The following is a 25554-nucleotide window of genomic DNA, read 5'->3' as shown; positions in this document are numbered from 1 at the left end:
TTATGTTATACTTTCTAAAATATTCTGAATCATATCCACAGGCTTCACCCCACCCATGATGCAAAACCCTACAACCTTGTTTTTATTTCCCAGAAGAGTGGTGCTTCCCCTGTAGTCTTGTGAATAAAAGTTGCCTGCTTTCTAAAAGCCTGACATAGTAAAAGGATGGTGAGCAGCAGGAGGCCAGCAGCATTTTCCTAGTCCCTTGCTGTTGCCTTTAAACACATTCCCCTTACACGCCAGCTCCTGGGTCAGCTTCAGCATTTAACAGGAATGTCACTCTCACATGCCATCATCAAGCCCAGGAAATCTTTCTCTCTTTAGCATTATAGCCACGCCCTGAAACTTGTCACTCAGAACTCCAAAACCTCTAGAAATCTGAGGTTGTCACATATGCCCCAGCCACAAACTAGCCCCAGTATAGTTTTAACTCCCTAACTATGTCACCTCTTTCCCATCATGTCAACACTGATATGGTTTCTGTTCTTGTCTCCAAAGCATCAGAACCCTCAGGTTTCTTCTTTCCTTCCAGTCCAGCTAAACCTGCTTTCCTAAGGTTAATCCTTCTTCTTGTGATCTGGATTCTAGATGCTTTGTCTTTTTATATAGACGTATATAAAGTGTGTGTGTTTTTAGTCCTGGGCCATTAAACCTGGGGCTTCCTAGGTGGCTCAGTGGTAAAGAATTTGCCTGTCAGTGCAGGAGACACAAGAGATGCAGGTTCAATCCCTGGGTTGGGAAGATCCCCTGGAGTAGGAAATGGCAACTCCAGTCTTCTTGCCTGGAAAATCCCATGGACAGAGGAGACTGGTGGGCTACAGTCCATCAGGCCACAAAGAATCAGACACGACTGAACACACACGCGAACACCTAAGCCAGTGCGCCACAGCTGCTGAGCCCATGCACTGCAACTACTAAAGCCCGTGCGCTCTAGAGCCCCTGCTCCTCAACAAGAGAAGCCCCCACAATCAGAAGCCTGCACACTGCAGCTGGAGAGCAGACCCCCCTCGATGCAACCAGAGAAAACCCGATGCAGCAATGAAGACTCAGCACAGCAAAAAATAAACAATTCTTTTAAAAAGTGTGTGTTTAGTCACTTCATAACTCCAAGTCACCTAGCTATCCACCCCCCCTCCTTCCCAGACTCAAGGATCTATTGTCCTTGAGACCCTCCCCTCAGAATGTTCCTCTTTGTATTCCATGAATAATCTTATCTTCCCCATTGCTTTAATCATGTCTTCACTGCACAACCTAAACCTACAAACCTCAAGCCAAATCTTTCTGCTTCCATATCTCTCTACCTCTGCATCCAATTGCTAGGCACCTACACTTGAATAAATGGAATATGTTCAACACAAAACTCTTAGCTGCCCACACCTGCACCTCAAACTACTTCTCAGTCAAGATTTTCTTTGGTTTATCCTCCTCTCTCCCTTCCTCTCCACATCCAGGTGGGCCTGCTTCCAAACTAGCTCTTAGTTTTGGATGACCTTTGCCTCCAGGTGACAGGACTGCTCATCTGAATTACTGCAAAAGGTTCCCAACTGCTTTTCATCTCTCTACACTTGCCTCTGATAAATTAATCTACTACACTGGGAAAATCTTTTTAAAACTGATGGTTCACTGGCTGTGTAACAGCAGAAATATACAAGTTTTGGAAGTTCAACCAACCTGGGTTCCAACCAGGCTCTAACCTTGGGAAAATTAGTTAACCTCTTCCAGTCTGACAAAATGGGTATGATCCAATCCTGGAAAGTCAGAATCAATAAATCAAGCCCATATATAGTAGATGCTATGATACTCAGCCCTTAATAACTGGTAGTCACCATTATTCCTTCAACAAGAAATTAACACTAATATGATAGTCAAGGGTCTTCATGGACTTGCCTTGCCCTCCGGCCTCAGTGGTCACAGGTCACCAACCCACACCCTCCACTTCAGCTACCCTGGCCCTGCCATGTTCTCCCAGGGATGGTGACTTTAACTCTATCGCTCTTCTGAGAGCTCATGCCTCATCAGCTCCACGCATTCTTCCCCAACGCCCCATCTCACATACAGCCCCAGAATGGATGGAACAGCCCTGCCCTGTATCCCCACAGCACCTGCTGCTCACCTCCCTCACGTTCTACTAGCAATTTGCCTCTTTCGTACTAGATATGTGTTCAATTCCTGTAACAAAGTAGGTACTCCATAAATGTTATTAGCATAAATCATACCATAAATGGCTATACTAAATGAAAAATTAAGAAAAACACAGATTTCAACTAGCTATTGCGTTCAAAGATTTTTCCTATCTCCATAAGCCAATTTTTACCACTGTGAATGTTGGAGGAACTATTAAATCACTTAATTTTATGGACCCAGTACTGGCACTCTAGCCATAGATATAACGCTTTCAACAGGAATATAACTTACTTTCTATTTAGTCACTTTTCCTCATTCTTAGCCTTCCGTGGTGGCTTAGTCAGTAAAGAGTCTGCCTGCAATGTAGACCACCTGCAGCGTAGGAGACGCAGGTTCAATCCCTGAATTGGAAAGATCCCCTGGAGAAGGAAATGACAACCCACTCCAGTATTCTTACCTGGAAAATCTCATGAACAGAGGAGCCTGGAGGGCTACAGTCCATGAGGTCAACAAGAGTCAGACGTGACTTAGCGACTAAACCACCACCTCATTCTTAAAGAAATTAGTGTGTTGTAATAGATCAACATGAAACCAGCATAAAGAAAAAGCACTAGTCACTTAACTTAGCCTCTAAATTTTTAGTCAAATTGAAGACAGTTAGGCTTAAACCATCAATAAGCAGGCAATAAACTGGCACTGCAAGTTTCTGAAAGTTGTAGCAATAAGTAAATACTATGCTTTGCTCACCAGCTTCACGTAATCGGTTCCCTTCTGCTTTTGTCCGGTTAGTTCTTTCACTTCCAGCAAGATCTACCAAAGACAACTGGCTAATAGTGATTTGTTCTTTTTCCTGAAGGGAAGATAATGCCAATCTCATGAATTATAACTGGTTTACAGTGTTCTTTAAATATATTCAAGTGAAATTAGGTCTTAGGAATATAAGTTTTGCATAATACAAAATGCATAATAAGGGGGAAGGATACATGTTTTGGGGGGACAGTTTACTAAAAGCATATGATAAATATCCCCATGACATTACTTGCAGACTATGTTATACTGTAAGCTCCACAAGAACAGGAACTGTCTTTTAACCACTTCATCTCCAGCACCTTGCACAGTTCCCAGCACTCAGCAGGAGCTCAATAAATGTCTGCTAAATAGTCTACAGCAAGACTAAATATTTGTATAATGAGATATTTAATAATCTTATAGCCTAATAATTTCATAATACTCTAATAACTTTCATAAGAAAGTCAGACACATAACTGATATTACTAATACATTAGATGTGATTCAGAGGAAAGCAAGTGTATAGAGACTTAACTTAGAAGCATTTTCTAGCTAACATTTATCAAGTGCTGACTGTAAGCCAAGCAATGGGCTAAGAACTTTACATGCATCACCTCCTTTAATCCTCACAGCACTACAACTGGAATTTTGTTGTGAAAAAGGTTTACAAATCTTTATAAATATCTAATAGATAAAATATGTTATGATTCATTGTTTTTCTCTGAAGACTCATTTTGAATGTAGAAAGAGTTTTATTACACAGAAATTGTTTATTATGTAGAGGAGTTTATTACAACTTGGTAAGACAGCTAGTAAATGCACAGAAACCAGAATTCAAAACCTTGTGGTCTTCAGTACCATGCTGTACCATCTACTGCCATCTGAAAACCTTCGTGATACACCACATATTCATGGTATGTTTTGAATGGGATTACATTTTAATACCTTAAACTAATTAAATGATTTTTACATTCAGGGTCAGATGCTGTTACTAATTCATATAAGCCTTGCAGCATGACAGGACCAGCATTAAACAGTGACCAGCAGCTGCGGGCTCCACTGGCCTGTCACCAAGAGAGAACAGTCTAGAATTGACCACTCCTGAAAAGTTTGTTGGTAACATTTTAAAACCAGGAATAATTTCTACATACAAAAACGAGTCTTCAGAGAAAAACAGTGATCATATTTTATCTCCTCTATTAGATATTTATAAATATTTTTAAACCTTTTTCACAACAAAATTCCAGGTTCTAAGATTTAATAGCTGGTTTCCTAGAACAAGAGTTCCCCAGTGGCTAAGATGGTAAAAAAATCTGCCTACAATGCAGGAGACCCAGGTTCGATCCCTGGGTCGGGAAGATCCCCCTGGAGAAGGGCGTAGTGACCCACTCCAGTATTCTTGCCTAGAAAATCCCGTGGACAGAGGAGCCTGGCAGGCTACAGTCCATGAGGTCTCAAAGAGTCGGACATGAGTGACTAACACTTCCTAAAACTATGCTACCTAATTAGTGAAACATTTTTTTTTTAAATGTCATCACCTACACATAAGATAATTCTAGCACAATATTCAGTGTAATGAAACCTTCATGATTTAACTCTAATCCCTAAGTTTAGGATTCAGAACAGGAAAAACTCTACACATTAAACCTTTACCTGTAAGACGTTGTCTCCATCTGCATCCAAGGGAGCCTGAACTAATTTAATGTTGAACACACTATGGGAACGGCTGGACTCATGATTCAAGTGTGTGTTAGCAATTCGTCGCTTTTTCTGGCCTACAGTGACAGAGAAATCATTGCTTGTTTCAATGTATATACTTTTTACCAAAATAAAAAGTATTGTCAGTAGAGTGGCAACTTTCAGGATTATATTTATCACTTTATATATTTGTACTTCTAACTCTGCTTCTAACCTCTCCAGAAAACTTCAAAAGCCTCCTCAGTAGATTTCACTTCTACTTCCGTACATCCTGCAACGTACATGTTATGGTTCTTGTCTTCACGAAGCAGTTTAGATTGTGGAGGTCTAGGGGAAAGAAAAACACATTAGTTTCCTAAACTATCTCAGGACTTAAGGACTAAAATGTCAGGCAACATGATATCCATTCTTACAAAGGGAATAAGCCTAAGCAAGACTCCAGAAGAATATTACACTTGGATAAGAATAAGGATATACAGTTAAGATTAGTTACATAACAGGAATCTATTTTGTTATAAAAGCTTTGCTCTAATTCGTTCCTATAAAGCACATGAAACAACACTTACTAAACAGAGATCAAAGTAGTAGTAAGCACCATCACATGCAAAGGTTAAACATCAAAATCTAGCATTTTCTTAATTTTAAAAGATCAACAGATCGAGCTGGTTCTGTCAACAAAAAACAAATTCAGAAGGAGTTTGGTATATACCAGGAGTGGCAATCCTTTTAAAGTGGCTGGTCAAGTTTTACTCTTAAGGTAGGATGAAGATGGGAAAGATGCTGCCTGGTTGGCCTCAGTCGTGTGAACAGCGGGGGCAGATACAGTTACCAGCCACCATTATTCAGCCAATGGCAGATTTCTCAGGAAGGCGGGGCTTAGAGGTAGCAGCCGGCCCAGGACCAATGAAAAATCACCTACATGCGAACATGCCACAAATGCCAACCACTAATATAACTGCACCCTTCTCCTTAAGAAAAGAGTCAACACATCACATACACAAAATCTGTGTTCCTCATGGGTGTGCTGCAACTGTTCCACCTACCAAAGGAATAAGGCAGAAGTTACTGTTTCTGCAGCAGCCATCTCATAACAACACATTCAGTCTAGAGTATGTGACACTTACAATGAGTCATATCTTAAAAATTCTCCTTCATTGTATTAAAAACTAAACCTTAATTCAGCTCCCCCCCCCCAAAAAAAGGTTAAACACCACCCTAACAAAATGAATTCACTGCCAGATAAGCACCCATGAGTTCATTCAGGGTGTTACCAGGAAGGTTACAAGGCATGCACTCACATTTGTCAGTCTTTATGTACATAATAAAAACAAGATAGGCTTCTTAGAAAATAGCCTCATTTGGAACAGATCAAACAGAAACTTGGTGCATGTGCAGATGTGAAAGTGATTAATGACATTAAAAAAGTTTATGAAAACGGGTACACACAACCGACACTTTGAAATAAGTAAGTAATTAGTCTGTGGGGGTTTAGTCGCTAAGTCGCATCCGACTCTCGCGACCCCATGCACTGTAGGCTGCCAGGCTCCTCTGTCCATAGGATTTCCCAGGCAAGAATACTGGAATGGGTTGCTATTTCCTTCTCCAGGGGGTTTTTCCAACCCAAGGATCGAACCCAGGTCTCCTGCATTGCAGGCGGATTCTTTACCATCAGAGCCACCAGGCAAGCCTGATAATAATTAGTCTATAAAGTCTTTAATATTAAGTTAAAATCTAATTAGTCTATAAACTCTTTAATATATACATTATAATATAAAGTGGAAATACTGACACATCAGTGTAATGGTTTTTCAAATCTAGCTGTTCCTTCACTAATACCTGATTGAGTCATATACTGAAAAGTTAAATATATAATACAGGTCTTCACATTATTTATGTCTTAAGAGGCCCTAACAAAGACAGCACTGAAGACAAGCATTTAGCTTAAGACTATGAACAAGATATTGTTATTAGACATGAGATTCCGGAGTCCGCTCTGGCACAAAGGTAATTTGTAATGCCAGACTGTAACTGGCCTTCAGTCTCAGCAGGACAAGACCCAAGGAAATCTAAGGAATAATCTTTTAACTCCGGTGCAATGACAATCCGGATGTCACTTCTGATTAATCAATGATGGAAAGTCTGTGACTACTAGTTGTGCAGATAGCAGCTTTAGGCTCCATTCTGTGGAGATCACCAGGACACAGATTAGAGGCTGCAAATTCCCAACGTTAAGTGTTAGGTTCTTGAAAGGCAGCCCCAAGGCACACCTATAGGGACACTTCTTTATACAATTAAGATCCTTCTCAAAATGGAGCCAGGAGGGCCAGGAGTTTTCAGAAGTAAAGTCTTAAGGCGAATATTCTCCTTAGGTACTTTAACCCACTGGTTTTCCTAATACAACTAACTACATATCAAGTAAATAACAGAACTATTCACCACACACCAAATGCATGATATATGAGTTATATTTCATTTTGAAAACAGAAGTAAGCTCTATCCCCATTTATAGCTGAGGAAACTAAGGTCACTGATGTGAAGTGACTTCGTCAAGGTTAGTCAGCTAAAAAGGGACTCTCTCCACTACTTACTTAGGCTTTATGGGATCAAATGGCATCTCTTCCAGTAGATCATATATGTAATTATTATATATTTCAATATAAGAGACAAATACACCATAGACACTATCTTCATCAACCTCTTCTGCTTTGCAAAATTCTTGTACATTTATCATATCTGCAAACTCTGGATCTACTTGTCGTCTGAAAAAAGAAAAAAGTCTCAATCTCATCATAAACATTTTAGTCATAAATGACCTCTATTACAAGCAAGACTGCACAGAGCAACTTTATTCATACTCATGGCTGGGCCACCAGTTCTCCCATGTCGTCCCAGATACACAGCACAGACTTTTACACCTTCTTTCACCCAGAGTGGCACCTTCTCCCTACACAGTGATTCAAGGACAGTGCATTCAAAACCAAATAGAACATCTGAGCAAACATAATTAAGAACAGCCCTCAACTTTTATCTCACTAAAGTCAACTGTCAGACCAACTTCTCCACTTCTGACCACCAGACAGGGTTCCTGTGAGGCCAGTATTACAAAATAGAATTACTTACTTGCTAGAGGGGGTCTTTGGATTGGGTGTGGCTTCTCTTTTCTGCCGTTCTAATAAAGCATCAACTTCACATTGTATATCCATACTATTCCTATCATTAGATTTAAAAACCTAAAATGAGGGCAAAAACCAGACCATATTTTTTAGACTTTGTCATAAATAGTAAGAAATATATTTAAGAAACAAGACAGTTTACATTTAAACATATTTAAGGTTTTAAAAGGTATTCAGTGCCTTAGTTCTCCCTTAATAATATTGTATTCACAGGTATTTTGGCACCTATGTCTTTCAGTGAGAGTCATAATACAATTTAAAAACAACACACACACTTACGTATCGTTTAGCTTGAAATGACCCTATACTGTTAAAAAGCATGTCCAAACAGCGAGGAAGCAGCCCTCCTTCCCCTGGAGAACCAGTCATAGTGTGAGTTTTTCCGCTTCCCGTCACACCATATGTAAAAAGGAGACCTACAACATAACAAGTCACAATTATATAGTAAAAGTCATAATAGGTTGTATCTTGAAAGTTCTCCACTTATAATATTTCTAATACTGCATTAGAAAACACTTAATATTAACTAGTCAATACCTCACTAAATAAGGTAAATGCTGACAACCATAAACGGAGAAATCACAGTAAAACAGTAATAGCGGGAGCCTTTGACAGCCCACTTACATCAATGGACAGACCATCCACACAGAAAATCAATAAGGAAACACAGGCCTTATATAACAATAACACTTCACCCTGAAGAGACTTAACTGATATTTATAGAACATTCTGTCCAAAAGCAACAGAATACACATTCTTTGCCGGTGCACGTGAAACATTCTCCAGGATAGATCATATGCGGGATAACAAAATAAGTTTCAGTAAATTTAAGAAAACTGAAATCATATCAGGCATCTTTTCTGACCACAACACTGAGAGTTAGAAATCGATCACAAGAAAAAAGACTGTCAAAAAACCCCAAACAAGTGGAGGCTAAATGATGCTACTAAACAACTGATAGATCACTGAAGAAATCAAAGAGAAAATGAAAAAATACCTAGAGATAAATGACAACAAAAACATAATATTTAAAAACCTATAAAGAAATCAAAAAGAATAGTTAGACAAATGACAACAAAACATAATAATCAAAAACCTATGTGATGCAGGAAAAGCAGTTCTAACAGGGAAGTTTATAGCAATACAGTCTTATCTCAGAAAACAAGAAAAATCTCAAACAACTTAACCTTACACCTAAAGCAACTTCATAGCTCAGTCGGTAAAGAATCCGCCTGCAGATTCTTTCTGTAGGAGAATGCAAGAGACCCAGGTTCAACTCCTGGGTCGAGAAGATCCCCTGGAGAAGGAAATGGCAACCCACTCCGGTGTTCTTGCCGGGAGAATCCCATGGACAGAGGAGCCTAGCAGGCTACAGTCAGTCCATGGGGTCACAAGTGCGGGACACAACTTAAGAGACTAAACCACCACCACCACCACCAAAGCAACTAGATAAAGACCAACCAAAACCCAAAGCAGGTAGAAGGAAAGAATTTATAAAGATCAGAGCAGATTTAAACAGAGATGAAGAAAACAATAGAAAGGAGCAATGAGACTAAAATCTGGTTTGCTGACCAATCACAAGTACTGAAATTGAAACTGACTGGAAAAATCCAAACCAAAAAATTCCAGAAGCCAATGGCTCCACAGGTAAATATCATCAAACATTTAAATTAGAGTCAATATCTATCCCTCTGAAAATATCCCAAAAAAATTGCAGAGGAAGAAATAATCCCATTCTATGAGGCCATTATAATCCTGATAAAAAAGTCAAGAATACCTCAAAAAAAAAAAATTACACAGATAAATACGCTGCTCATCTTTTGATAAGCAAAGACATAGAAATCCTCAGCAAAGTACTAGCAAAGCGAACCTAACAATACATTAAAAGGATCACACACCATGATCAAGAGGGATTTATCCCAGGTATGCAACAGTTTTTCAATATCTGCAGATCAGTGTGATACACTACATTAACAAACTGAAGAGTAAAAGCCATATGATCATCTCAATAGGTGCAGAAATGCCTTTGAAAAAATTCAACAAGCATTTGATAAACTGTCCAGAAAGTGGGTACTAAGGAAACACAATAAAGGCATATGTGAAAAACCTACAGCTAACGTCAACTTACTCAGTGGTGAAAAGTGGAATGAATTCCCATTAAGCTCAGGAACAACAAAAGGATATCCACTATTGCCAGTTTTATTCAACATAGTTTTGGAAGTCCTAGAAGAAGAAATAAAAGGAATCCAAACTGGAAAAGAAGATCTAACAATCCCACTACTAGGAATATACCTAGAGAAAACCGTAATTCAAAAAATACATGCCCCTCAGTGTTCACTGCAGGACTATTTACAATAGCCAGGACATGGAAGCAACCTAAATTTCCATCAACAGAGGAAGAGATAAAGAAATTGTGGTATACATACACATGGAATATTACTCAGCCATTAACATGAATGAAATAATTCCATTTGCATAATATTGATGGACCTGTAGATTATCAGACTAAGTGGAATTAAGTCAGATGTCACATGATATTGCTTATATGCAGAATCTAAAAAAATAAAAATAAATGTACCTATTTACAAAACAGAAACAAATTCACAGGCTTAGAAAACAAACTTAACGGGGTTACCAAAGGGGAGGGGTAAATTGGTAGTTTGGGATTGACATAAACACACCACTCATTTAAAACAGATCACCAACAAGGACCTACTATAGCACAGGGAACTCTAGTCAATATTACATAATAACCTAAATGGGAAAAGAATCTGAAAAAGAACAGATACAAGTATATGCAGAGGTGAACCACTTTGCTGTACACTAACATGACATTCTTAATCAACTATACTCCAATATAAAACATAAATTTTAAAAAGAGAACTGAATCAAGAAGAAATAGAAAATGAACAGACCAATAGATTAAATCAGTAATCATAAACCTCCCAACAGAGAAAACCCCAGGACAAGACGGCTACACTGAAGAATTCTACCAGACATTCGAAGAATCACCAATACCTGTCCTTCTCGAGCTCTTCACAAAAATCTGAGAAGGGAACTTTCAAACGCATTCTACGAGGCCACCATTAACCTGAAGCCAAAGCCAGGTAATGACACCACAGGAAATGAGAACTATAGACCAATATCCCTGATGTATATAGGAACGGAAAGACTCGACAAAGTATCAGCAAACTGAATTCAAGAACAGTTAAAAAGAATTGTACATAACAACCAAGGGGGATTTATGCCTTGAATGTAAGGATGGTTCAACATATGGAAATCAATAAATGTAAACATATTAATAAGATAAAAGATAAAAATCACATGTTCATCTCAATAGACACAGAAAAACCATTTGACAAAATACAACATTCTTTCATGATAAAAACCTTTAGCAAATTGGGTACAGAAGAAACATACCTAAACATAATGAAGTTCATGTATAACAAATGCACAGCTAACATGCATGTTAGCTGTTAGTCTCTCTCAATGGAGAAAGACTGAAAGTTTTACTTCTAAATTCAGGAATAAGACAAAGAAGTAAAAGGCATCCAAATAGGGGAAGAATAAGTAAAACTTATTCTATTAGTAAGTTTTTCTTATTTTTTCTATATACAGAAATCTAGGTGATATGATCCTGTATATAGAAAATATCAATGACTCTACCAAAAAACTGTCAGAAATTATCTATGTTGTTAGTAAAGTTGCAGGATACAACATCAACAATATAGAAATTAGTTGCACTTCTATATACTCAGGAGAAACATATGATAAAGAAGTAAAATTATTCCATGTGTAATAGCATCAAAACAGTAAATTACTTAGGAATAAATATAACAATGGAAGTAAAAGATCTGTACAACAAAAACAGACTGCTGAAAGAAATAAAAGACACAACAAATAGAAAAATATATATGCTTATGGTCTGAAAGAATATTGCTAAAATGTCTATAATACTCAAAATCTACAAATTCAATACAATCCCTATCAAGACATTAATAGTATTCTTCACAGATATAGAAAAAAAAAATCCTAGAATTTGTATGGAACTACAAAAGACTCCAAAAGTCAAAGTAATCCTGAAGAACAAAGGTGGAGGTATCACATACTTCCAGACTTCAAGCTGCGCTATAAAACTACAGAAATAAAAACAGCATGGTTCTGGCACAAAAATAGCCACACAGACCAAGAACAGAATAAAGAGCCCAGAATTAACCCAGACCATACAGTCAACTTATATTTGACAAGGGAGCCACCCAAGAGCACCCAACGTGGAAAAGATAGCTTCTTCAACAATTGGTGTTGGGAAAACTGGATAAACACGTGTAAGGCAATGAAATTGGACCCCTATCTTACACAACTCACAAAAATTTACTAGAAATGGATCAAACATAATTTACTCAAACACAAAACCTGATACTATAAAAAAATCCTAGAATGAAACATAGGAGAGAAGTTCCTCAACATTGGTTTTGGCAATTTTTTAAGTATGACAGCAAAAACTCAAACAACAAAAGCAAAAATCAACCAATGGGACTACATCAAACTTAAAAGCTTTTGCACAGTAAAGGAGCAATTAACAAAATGAGCTATCACCTCATGCACGTTAATCATCATCAAGGCAATCATCAAGAAGATGAGATAACAAGTGTTTGGCAGGATGTGAAGAAAAGGGAACCCTTATGCCCTGTCAGTGGGAATGTAAATTGCTGAAAGCACTGTGGAAAACAGTTTGGAAGTTCTTCAGAAAACCAAAAGCAGAACTTTTCATATGACCCAGACTTTAAAGATAAATAATACATAAGTCCATGTAGGTATCTATCTGAAGAAAATTTTAAAACTACCTTGAAAAGATATTTACACCCCCCCATTCGTTTCAGAATTATTTACAATAGCCAAGACATGGAAATAGCCTAAGTGTCCACAAACCACAAAGAAAACATGCTATATGGACACAACAGAATATTATTCAGCCATAATAAGGAATGGGCTTCCCTGGTGGCTCAGCTGGTAAAGAATCTGCCTGCAATGTGGGAGGCCTAGGTTTGATCCCTGGATTGGGAAGATACCCTGGAGAAGGGAACAGCTACCACTCCAGTATTCTGGCCTGGAGAGTTCCATGGACTGTATAGTCCGTGGGGTCGCAGAGAGTCAGACACGACTGAGCAACTTTCATAAGGAGTAAAATCTTGCCATTTGAGACAACCTGGATAAACCTTGAGCACATTATGCTAAGTAGGCTAAGTCATACAAGTACTCTGATGGAATTTTATAAAGCCAAACTTGTAAAAATCGAGTAAAACAGTGGTTATTTGGGAACGGTAAGTGGGAGGAGAGAAGAGATGTTAAGTTTACTACTTACAACAAGTGTAAATAAGACCTAGTGATATAATGCACAGTACAGTGAATATAGACAACAGTACTATATTATAATGGAGATAGAAATGGCAAAAAAAAAAGAAAGAAAGAAATGGCAACCCACTCCAGTATTCTTGCCTGGGAAATCCTGGCAAGAGAAGCCTGGCAGGCTACAGCCCATAGGTTACAAAGAGCTGGACACGACTTAGTGACTAAATAACAACTGTACAAGTATCCAACTTGCTAAGAAACTAGAACTTAATTATTCCAACTACTAAAAAGAAAGACTAATTATGAAATATGATAGAGGTGCTAATTATTGCTACAAAGGCAATCACATTACAATATATAAATGATCTAATTATACATTATAAGGTGCTGTAACCTTATAAATTTATACATTATCATATATTTCAATTAAAAAGATAAGTAGCTTTTTGCAATTGTAAAAAAAAAAAAGCACTAGAAAATACAAAAATAATCTTAAGAACATAACCTGATATCGAAAGCAACTAGAGAAAGAACAAACAGAACTCAGAGTAAAAAGAAAGAGAAATCATCACGGTTAGAGCAGAAATAAAACAGAGATAAAGAAAACAGAAAAGAGCAATGAAACTAAAAGGTAGTTATTTGAAAAGGTATACAAAATTCACAAACCTATAGCCCCAGACTCCTCATGAAAAAAAGGGAGAGGGATCAAATCAAGAAAATTAGAATTGAAAAAGAAGACTAGAGAAATACATACAATCAGAAGAGACTACCACAATTAAGTGTCTGCCAATAAAATGGGTAACATAGAAGAAATGAACAAATTCTTAGAAAGGTATAATTCCCAAGGCTAACCAGGAAAAAATAGAAAATATGAAAAGACCAATCATAAGTACTAAAATTGAAACTGTGATTAAAACCTCCAGCAAACAAAAGTCCAGAACCGCATGGCCTCACAGGAAAATTCTATCACACATTTAGGGAAGCGTTAACATCTATCCTTCTGAAAGGATTCCAAAAAGTTGCAAAATCAGGAACACTCCCAAACTCATTCAACAAGGCCACCATCACCCTGATACCAAAACTAGACAAGGATACCACAAAAAAAGAGAAAATTACAAGCCAATATCTTTGATGAAAAAGGACACAAAAATTCCCAAAATACTAGCAAACTGAAATCTGACAACGTATAAAAAAAGTCATACAGTATGACCAAGTTGGATTCATCCCAGGATTCCAAGAATGATTCAACATACATAAAATCAATGTGATACACGTTAATTTAAAAAAAGGACAAAACTCATAAGATTAGCTCAATAGATGTGGGAAAAGCATTTGACAAAATTCAATATCCATTCATGATATAAATCCTTCTGAAACTGGGTATAGAGGGAACATATCTCAATATAATAAAAGCTATTTGTGACAAACCCACAGAAAATGGTGAAAAGCTGAAAGCCTTCCCACTAAAATCTGTAATAAGACAAGGATGTCCACTCTCACCACTTCTCTTTAACATAGGATTGGAAGTGCTAGTCACAGCAATCAGACAAGAAAAACAAATAAAAGGTAATTACATTGGTTGGGAAGAGGTAAAATTGTCATTATACACAGATGACATGATAACATATATAGAAAACCCTAAAGTGGTTCTTCCACACAAAACCACTAGAACTGACAAACGAATTCAGCAAGGTAGCAGGATACAAGATTAGTCTTGTATCCATACAGAAATCAGTGGCATTTCTTTACACTAACAATGAAATAGCAAAAAGTAAATGTAAATAAACAAGATATGGAGGGACTGGGAAGCCTGGCATGCTGCAGTCCATGGGGTAGTGAAGAGTTGGACACGACTTGGCATCTGAACAACAACAAATAAACAATCCCTTTTAAACTCACACTAAAAAACAAAAAACGCTTAGGAATGAATCTCACCAAGGAGGTGAAAGACTTACATGCTGAGAGCTACAAAACATTAGTAAAGGAAATTAAAAATGATTCAAAGAAATAGAAAGATATTTCTATCTGGTCTTGGATTGGAAAAACTAATTTTTCTAAAATGGCCAGACTACCCAAAGCAATCTACAGATTTAATGTGACTTCTATTAAATTACCAATGGTACTTTTCACAAAAATGGAACAAATAATACTAAAATTAACATGAAACCAAAAGACCCAGAATTGCTAAAGCAATCCTGAGGGAAAAGAACAAAGCAAGAGACATAACTCTCCCAAACTTCAGACAATACTACAAGGCTACAATAATCAAAGCAACAGGATATTGGCACAAAAACAGATATGTGGATCAATGGAACAGAGAACCCCAAAGGAAACCCAGACACCTGTAGACAATTAATCTTTTTTTTTTTTAACAACTAATCTTTGACAAAGGAAACAAGAATATACAATGGAGAAAAGACAGTGTCTTTGGCAAGTAGTGTTGGGAAAGAGGATCAGTAGGTTTGAGTTCAGTCGCTCAGTCGTGTCCGACTCTTTGCGACCCCATGAACCACAGCACACCAGACCTCCCTGTCCATCACCAACTCCCAGAGTCCACCCAAGCCCATGTCCATTGAGTCGGTGATGCCATCCAATCATCTCATCCTCTGTCGTCCCCCTCTCCTGCTGCCATCAATCTTTCCCAGCATCAGGGTCTTTTCAAATGAGTTGGCTCTTCAAATCAGGTGGCCAAAGTATTGGAGTTTCAGCTTCAACATCAGTCCTTCCAACGAACACCCAGGACTGATCTCCTTTAGGATGGACTGGTTGGATCTCCTTGCAGTCCAAGGGACTCTCAAAGAGGACAGCCACATGTAAATTGATGAAGGAAGAACATACCCTTACACCATACACAAAAATAAACTTAAAATGGCTTAATAATATAAGTACTCATAAGACACTGGGAGTTCCCTAGTGGTCTACTGGTTAGGATTTGGTGCTTTCACTGTGGCGGCCCAGGTTCAACCCCTGGTTGAGAAACTATCCTGCATGCCACACGGAATGGCCAGAAAGCAAACAAAATAAGAGGATATCATAAAACTTCTAGAAGAGAACATAGGCAACTTGTTTTTGACATAAACAGTAACAAATGTTTTCTTGGGTTAGTCTCCCAAGGTAATAAAAATAAAAGCAAAAAGAAGCAAATGGGACCTAACCAAACTTACAAGTTTTGCACAGAAAAGGAAACCATCAACAAAATGAAAAGACAACCAACAGACTGGAGAAAATGATGTGACCAACAAGGGATTAATCTCCAAAATACAAACAACCCATGCACCCTGCTTATTTAACTTATATGCAGAGAACATCATGCGACATGAGGGGCTGGATGAAGCACAAGCTGGAATCAAGATTGCAGGGAGAAATATCAATAACCTCAGATATGCAGGTGACACCACCCTTACAACAGAAAGCAAAAAGGAACTAAAGAGCCTCTTGAAGGTGAAAGAGGAGAGCGAAAAAGCTGGCTTAAAACTCAATCAAAAAAACTAAGATCATGGAATCTGATCCCATCACTTCATGGCAAATAGGGAAACAATGGAAATAGTGACAGACTTTATTTTCTTCAGCTCCAAAATCACTGCCGAAGGTGGCTGCATCCATAAAATTAAGACACTTGCTCCTTGAAAGAAAAGCTGTGACAAACCTAGACAGTGTATTAAAAAGCAGACATTACTTTGCCAACAAAAGTCCATATAGTCAAAGCTATGGTTTTTCTAGTAGTCATGTATGGATGTGAAAGTTGGACCATAAAGAAGGCTGAGTGCCAAAGAATTGATGCTTTTGAAGTGTGATGTTGGAGAAGACTCTTGAGAGTCCCTTGGACTGCAAGGAGATCAAATCAGTCAATCCTAAAGGGAATCAGTCCTAAATATTCATTGGAAGGACTGATGCTGAAGCTCCAATACTTTGGCCACCTGATGCAAAGAGCCAACTCACTGGAAAAGACCCTGATGCTGGGAAAGATTGAAGGCAGGAGGAGAACGGGATGACGGGATGAGATGGTTGGACGGCATCACTGACTCAATGGACATGACTCTGAGCAAGCTCCGGGAGATGGTAAAAGACAGGGAAGCCTGGAGTGCTGCAGTCTGTGGGGTCACAGAGTCAGACACAACTGAGCAACTAAACAACAACAATATGCATATCTTTTACAATCAACCCAATCATAAAATGGACAGAAGAAGTCTCTAAATGTCTATTTAGAGACATTTTCCCGAAGATGACATACAGATGGCCAAGAGGCACATGAAAAAATGATCAGCATCACTAGTTATTCAGTTCAGTTCAGTTCATTTCAGTCGCTCAGTCGTGTCCGACTCTTTGCGACTCCATGAATGGCAGCACGCCAGGCCTCCCTGTCCATCACCAACTCCTGGAGTCCACCCAAACTCATGTCCATGAAGTTGGTGATGCCATCCAGCCATCTCATCCTCTGTCATCCCCTTCTCTTCCTGCCCCCAATCCCTCCCAGCATCAGGGTCTTTTCCAATGAGTCAACTCTTCACATGAGGTGGCCAAAGTATTGGAGTTTCAGCTTCAGCATCAGTCCTTCCAATGAACACCCAGGACTGATCTCCTTTAGGATGGACTGGTTGAATCTCCTTGCAGTCCAGAGTGACTTTCAAGACTCTTCTCCAACACCATAGTTCAAAAGCATCAATTTTTCGGCGCCAAGAGCCACATGAAAAGATGATCAGCATCACTAGTTATTAGAGAAATGCAATTCAGAACTACAATAAGTACCACCTCACACCAGTCAGAATGGCCCTCATCAAGAAGTCTACAAACAACAAATGCTGGAGAGGGCGTGGAGAAAAGAGAACCCTTCTATATTGTTGGTGGGTTTGTAAATTGGTATACCACAAAGGAGAACAGTATGAAGGTTACTTAAAAACCTAAATTAGAGCTATTACAGGAGGCAGCAATCCCACTCCTGGACATATATCTAAAGAAAACTGAGTTTTGAAAGGACACATGCACCCCAGTGTCCATGGTTTACAGTAGCCAAGACATGGAAACATGAATGTTCACTGACAGATGAACAGATAAAGATATGGTGCACACACTTACATACACAGATATACTGGAATATCACCCAGCCAAAAAAAAAAAGAATGAAACAATGCCATTTGCAGCAACAAGGATGGCTTTAGAGATTACCATACTAAGTCAGAAAAAGACAAATAACATGGTAAAACTTATATGTGGAACTGAAATATGACACAAATCAATATATCTACAAAACAAAAACAGACTCACAGATATAGAGAATAGATTTGTGGTCTCAGAGAAAAGGGAGTACTAGAGGGAAGGAGGAGTTGGGAGTCAGTAGAGGCAAATTATTATACATAGGATGGATGAACAAGGTCCTACTGTATAGCAAAAGGAAATATATTTACTATTGTGACAAACCATAATTGAAAATATAAAAAAGAATATATATGTGTATAACTGAGTCACTCTGAAGTACAGAAGAAATTAACATAACATTGTAAATCAACTATACTTCATAAAAAAAAAAAAGGCACTCCCAACAAACAAAAGTCCAAGACCAGACAGTTTCACAGGAGAATTCTATCAAATGTTTAGGGAATAGTTAACATCGATTCTTCTGAAACTCTTCTAAAACAACTGCAGAGAAAGGGACTCTCCCAGACTCATTCTATAAGGCCACATCATCCTGATACCAAAATCAGAGAAGAATTATCACAAAAAAGAAAATTACAGGCAAACATGACTGAGGAGTATAGATGCTAAAATTCTCAACAAAATACTAGCAAAGCACAACCAACAATACATTATCAACTACAAACTGGCACTTGCCAAGAGCACTTGCCAGCAACTGAACAAGAAGCTCATTTGCCACCTGAACCCTATGTTCCTTCAGCTGCCAAGCTTCAACATCCCGAGGGGAATTCAGGCTGGAGAGTGAGTCACTCTGTGCTGTAGGGAAACTAGTGGAACAGGTCTTTAGATAGATATTTTTAGGAACTGATCCAAATCCTTGCCTCTCGTCATATCTAGAAAATTACTAAATCCCTTCATAGTGACATCAGCTCCTCATGACAAGCAGAAAAGCTTTTGTAATGGAAGCACTTGATTGCTTTGAAATCCCCCTTCACCAAATCTTACACATTGACCCTTCCCCCACTACCTCTTTAAACCAGTCTCTCAGAGCTATTTGATGTGCTGTCTCCTGGGCTGCAGTCCTCATTTTGCCCCAAGTAGAACTTAACTTGCAACTCTGATGTTGTTCATCTTTTCAGTCAACACATAAAAAGGATCTTAAACTATTATCAAGTGGGATTTATCTCAAGGATACAGCATTTTTCAGTATCCACAAATCAATCAGTGTGATACACCACATTAGCAAACTGAGGAATAAAAATCCTTTGATCATCTCAATAAATGCAGAAAATGCTTTTGTCAAAAACCTCTCCAGAAAGTGAGCATAGAGAGAACACACACATCAACATAATAAAGGCCATATATGACAAACCTGCAGTTTATGTCCATACTCAGTGGTGAAAAGCTGAAAGCATTCCCTCTAAGATTAGGAACAAGATGAGGATGTTTACTCACCACTTTTATTTAACATAGCATTAGAAGTCCTAGCCACAACAATCAGAGTAGAAACGAAAAAAGAAGTCCAGAAGGAAAAGAAGTAAAACTGTCACTGTTTGAAGATGACATGATATTATTACACATAGAAAATCCTAAAGATGCTACCAGAAAACTACTACAGCTCCTCAATGAATCTGGTAAACTTGAAGGATACAAAGTTAATACACAAAAATCTCTTGCATTCCTATACACTAACAATGAAAGACTAGAAAGAGAAATTAAGGAAATAATCCCATTTACTATCACATCAAAAATAATAAACCTAGGACTGAACCTACCTAGGGAGGCAAAAAATCTGTACTCTGAAAACTATAAGACACTGAAGAAAGAAGTTGAAAATGACACAAACAAATGGAAAGTTATACCCTGTTCTTGGATTGGAAGAATCAGTACTGTCAAAATGAATATACTACCCAAGGCAATCTACAGATTCAATGCAGTTTCTCTCAAATTTCCAACGGCATTTTTGATAGAACTAGAAGAAAAATTTTTTTACATTTATATGGAAACACCCCACTAGTCAAAGCAATCCTTTGAAAGAAAAACGAAGTGGGAGGAATCAAGCTCCCTGACTTCAGACTATACTACAAACCTACAGAAATCAAAATGCTATAGTGCTGCTGCTGCTGCTAAGTCACTTCAGCCGTGTCCAACTCTGTGTGACCCCATGGACTGCAGCCTACCAGGCTCCTCCATCCATGGGATTTCCCAGGCAAGAGTACTGGAGTGGGGTGCCACTGCCTTCTCCGAAATGCTATAGTACTGGCACAAAAAAATACAAAAACACAAAAAATTATAGGTCAAAGGAACAGGAAAGAAAGCCCAGAAACACACACACTTATGGTCAATTTACGAAAAAGGAGGCAAGGATATACAATGGAGAAAAGAGTCTCTTCAATAAGTGGTGCTGGGAAAACTTGACAGCTACATGTAAAAAAAAAATGAAATTAGAATATTCTCGAACACCATACACAAAAATAAACTCAAAATAGATTAAAGACCTAAATGTAAGGCCAGATACTATAAAGCTCTTAGAGGAAAACATAGGCAGCATACACTTTGACATAAGTCACAGTGAGATAATTTTTGGACCCATCTTCAAGGGTAATAAAAACAAAAACAAAAATAAATGGGACCTAATTAAAATGTAAATCTTTTGCACAGTAGAGGAAACCATCAACAAAATGAAAAAACAACCAACAGACTGGGAGAAAACATTTGTAAATGATGTGACCAACAAGGGATTAATCTCCAAAATACAGTTCATGCAGTTCTACATGCAAAACAATCAAATAAAAAATGGGCAGAAGACCTAAATAGACATTTCCCCAAAGAAGATATACAGATGGCCAAGAGGCACATGAAAAGATGCTCAGCATTGCTAGTTATTAGAGAAATGCAAATCAAAACCACAATGAGATATCCCCTCACTCTGGTCAGAATAGCCATCATCAAACAGTCTACCCACAATAAATGCTGGAGAGGGTGTGGAGATAAGGGAACCCTCCTACAGTGTTGGTGGGAATGTACACTGGTACACCACTAGGAGAACAGTATGGAAATTCCTTAAAAAACTAAAAATAGAGCTACCATAAGATGCAGCAATACCACTACTGGGGCATATATTCAGAGAAAACTATGGTTTTAAAGGATACATGCACCCCAGTGTTCACTGCAGCGCTGCTTTCAACAGCCAAGATATAGAAGCCACTTCAAATGTCCATCGACAGATGAATGGATAAAGGCGTGGTCCATATATCAAACAGAATATTAGTCAGCCATAAAGAGATTATCATACTAAGTGAATAAGTGAACTAAATCAGAGAAAGTATCACATGATATCCCTTACATGTAGAATCTAAAAAAAAAAAAAAAATATATATATATATATATATACCAATAAACCTATTTATAAAACAGAAACAGTCTCACAGACCTAGAAAACAAACCTAAGATTACCAAAGGGTGCCAAAGGAGAGGGATAAATTGGGAGTCTGAGGCCGACATACGCATGCTGCTCTATTAAAACAGAAAACCAACAAGGACCTGCTCACAGCACAGGAAACCTACTCAGCATTCTGTAATAACCTATATGGGGAGAGAATCGGAAAAGAATGGATATATGTACAACTGAATCACTTAGCTATACACCTGAAACTAACACCACACTGTAAATCAACTATACTCCAACATGACATTTTAAAAAATAAGTGAATTAAAAAATAAAATCAACTGCTCAAAAAAGCACATTTAACACAACCCTGACAAATTAACTGGGTTCAAGACCAAACATAAAGTAAATATTTAAGTATCAAAAAAGTTTTACCAGAAGAGATAAAGTAAAATTCAGCAAAACTCAAGAACCATACCATTTTTGCCATGAATGAGGTCATCTACCAAGGGATTAGCCACAACATCAAAGAGCTCCTTTTGGGTGGTATGAGTGCCAAATACTTGTTTAAATGAATACTGAGTCTGTGGAGAAGGAAAAAGTTTTAAAAAAGCATGTAAATGGAATTGCACTATATCTAGGATAGAAATACATCTGCTTAAACACATTCAGATGTTTCCTTATGAACACTTAAATCTAGACATGAAAAAAAATCAATAAATTTAAACTTGAAACCTTTTAAAAAGTCATGACATACTTAAATTATACCAGTTATAAACTGGTAAATATTTATGGTTATAGTACTGAAGGATAGTATGGTTACAACTACTGAAGAGTTATATATATATATATATGTATACACACACACACATATATAGAAAAGTATATATGTAGAAAAGTCTTAAGTCTACTTATGCTTCATAGATTAAGGCTGATTTTGTTTTAATTAAGTGACAAAGAAGATCTAAAGGTATTATAACAATTCAGTCACAGATTTGTGAAAATCCTCAAGCATTACTTCATACACTACTTTACTGCTTTCTTTTTTTTTTAAATAAAGGTGTCATTTTAAAATAGCATAACAGCAAAAAATTAAGAGTTTTGATGTATTCCTTTTTTAAAACTAGAAAATAACTGTCAATATAATCTCATCTGAGTTGTTTTTTTTTTTTTTTAACCACACTGCAAGGCATGCAGGACCCTAGTTCCCTGACCAGGAATGGAACCCACGCCCTCTGCAGTGGAAAGATTGAGTCTTAACCACTGGACCCCCAGGGAAATCTCTGATCTGTGTTCTTATGTGAAATAAATTTTAAATAACTGTGACCTTTAAAATGCAGTAATACAAAAAATAAATAAATAAATAAATAAAATAAAATGCAGCAATACTTCAAATCTCAGATCTTTCAACATAACGTAAAGTACAGCTATACTATCAAAAATATTACCAAACTCCAACTGGAAAATAAGACTGGAGACTGGGGTAAACAAATACATTTCAAGGTAAACTAAAATGACCTAACTGTCCAAACACTGGAATTCTATTTTATTTTTATTATTTCCTAGCTTTAGTAGGCTGTAGACATTGCAACTGTTCCTGTAGGTTTCTTGAATTTCTTGCAGTTTTTGCTCCATGAACATTAATGCTGTTATTTGGTGCATGAGTATTCACTAGAATTTATTATGGATTATAGCCTTTATCATGTGGCCCCTTTTCCCTGTTTTATACCTTTTATCTTAAATTCAACCTGCTCAGATATCAATATCATAACCCTTATGAAAACTATTAGAAGTTTTGTCCCCCAAAAGGAGACTAGTATAGATTAGGACTGAAATACATCATTATCATCATCATAACAACACCGCTCACACTTAATACTAATCATATCTCAAACACTGTCTAGCATATCACATACTTCAGCTAATTCTCACCTGTCTTTATTCCAATGCTGTGAAACAGCTTTGAAAGTGAAAGTCACTCAGTTGTGTCCGACTCTTTGCAACCCCATGACCTTTCATGGGGATTCTATCTAATTTCTTTACATGGAGATTCACAGAATTCTCCAGGCCAAAATACTGGAGTGAGTAGCCTTTCCCTTCTCCAGGGGATCTTCCCAACCCAGGGACTGAACTCAGGTCTCCCGCATTGCAGGCGGATTCTTTACCAGCTGAGCCACAAGGGAAGCCCAAGCACACTGGAGTGGGGAGCCTAGCCCTTCTCCAGCAGATCTTCCCAACCCAGGAATCAAACTGGGGTCTCCTGCACTGCAGGCAGATCCTTTACCAACTGAGCTATGAGGAAAGCCCTTTAGAAAACAGCTTTAAAGTTCAAAGGAAGAACAAAGAATCCTGGAACTGAAAGGATACACAGGATAGTGGTGATAGGTCAATCAGATGACCTCCAAGTCCTCATGAGCAACCCCCACCCTCTTCCAAGTGAAGAAAACTGAGGCTAAGAAGGAACTTGCCCAAGTCAATGAAGCTAATTGCTGTCAAAGTCATTTCCATTCTAACATTTTCCATTATCCAGTGTTGCCTTCTGTCACAAGACACTGAGAACCTCTAATCCCCACTAAAGCTTTTGTACTATCTACACATACATGAAATTAACTCTAATAAAAGTAAAATTCAATAAGTCACTTCCTAACTGTTTTACATTCTCAAAGTCCTACTCTTCCATGAAGCCTTCCCAAACCATTCCTTCATGTTTACTCCATATTTACTGAGTATTTGGCAAACAGGACACATAAGGTGCATATCCCCTAGAAGAGTATATTACACCTGGGGAAAGAGACCATAAACAAGTAAATAAGTCTACAGATGGTGCTAAGTGCTATTTAAGGAAGTATAGAGTACAGACCAGGACAGAAGTAGGAGTGGCGCTACTTCTGATGGGGGTTGTCTGGACATACTCTCAGAGGAGGATTTAAACCAAACCTGAGGATGAGGAGCCATCCTGCTAAGAGCTAAGGCAAAAAGCCTGAGGCAGGATTCCAGCTAATCCAAGCAATTCAGGATTGGATGAATACTAACAGGTGAGGTGGAGAAATTAGATAGCAGGCAGATTAAGCAGGATTTTCCCATTTTAAAACTTTATCCTTTAGAAGGCTTTAAAAAGAAAAATGGTGGGGGGGTATAAATTAAGAGTTTGGGATTAGGAGATACAAAGTACTAAGACCCTGATGCTGGGAAAGATTGAAGGCAGGAGGAGAAGGGGGCAACAGAGGATGAGCTGGTTGGATGGCATCACTGACTGAATGGACATGAGTTTGAGCAAACCCTGGGAGATACTGGAGGACAGGGAAGCCTAGAGTGCTGCAGTCCATGGGGTCACAAAGAGTCAGACACAAGTTAGCAACTGAACAACAACATATATAAAATAGATAAACAACAACATCCTACTGTATAGTACAGGCAGGTGTAGTCAGTATACTGTAGTAAACTATAAAGGAAAAGAATATGAAAAAGAATACATACATATATGTACAACTGAATCACTTTGCTGTATACCAGAGGCTAATATAACACTGTAACTTAACTGTACTTCAATTAAAAAAAAAAAAAGGAAAATAGTGAGGTCTGACTTCTGCTTTGACTGGCTGCTCTGTGGCAGCAGATCAGAGAAGATTCAGAAAGGAAGCAGGTGGTCCAGTTGGCTTCAGCACAGTCTTGTCAATGCCACTCAAAGTATGTACAGCAGGCGGCCCAGTGCCCCTATGAAAGCTATCAGTCTCCTGTCCAGGGGAAGTAATTACAGAGATAGAGAGTAATTGCTCAGAACCTCTGTAGTCATTTCACATGGTTGCAACATCCCAGCATGTGATCAGTGAGCTTACTCTGAACAGATTAAAAACCAGTTCTCCTTTGTCTAACTTTGCCTAACAATTGTGTAACAGTTTCTTG

The 25554-nt window shown here is 38.0% G+C and overlaps 1 protein-coding gene across 4 annotated transcripts in view; it reads right to left on the bottom strand.

Annotated features, from left to right (window-relative positions):
- The window catches only part of KIF23 (kinesin family member 23), a 41559-nt gene that overhangs the window by 11246 nt on the left and 4759 nt on the right, over positions 1-25554 (bottom strand). For 2 of the 4 annotated variants that reach the window (XM_070468713.1, XM_070468714.1), the window contains exons 4-11: positions 22130-22235; positions 8064-8200; positions 7732-7841; positions 7200-7370; positions 5609-5650; positions 4826-4938; positions 4567-4688; positions 2872-2974 (exon numbers count right to left, since the gene is read on the bottom strand). In XM_070468713.1, the coding sequence (XP_070324814.1) occupies positions 2872-2974; positions 4567-4688; positions 4826-4938; positions 5609-5650; positions 7200-7370; positions 7732-7841; positions 8064-8200; positions 22130-22235 (904 nt within the window). The remainder of the gene's footprint in view (positions 1-2871; positions 2975-4566; positions 4689-4825; positions 4939-5608; positions 5651-7199; positions 7371-7731; positions 7842-8063; positions 8201-22129; positions 22236-25554) is intronic. The other 2 variants (XM_020880525.2, XM_020880526.2) reach the window with 1 other exon arrangement.

The sequence above is a fragment of the Odocoileus virginianus genome, chromosome 6 (assembly GCF_023699985.2).
Source record: "Odocoileus virginianus isolate 20LAN1187 ecotype Illinois chromosome 6, Ovbor_1.2, whole genome shotgun sequence".
NCBI lineage: Eukaryota > Metazoa > Chordata > Mammalia > Artiodactyla > Cervidae > Odocoileus > Odocoileus virginianus.
This window is presented reverse-complemented; position numbering and strand designations above follow the sequence as displayed.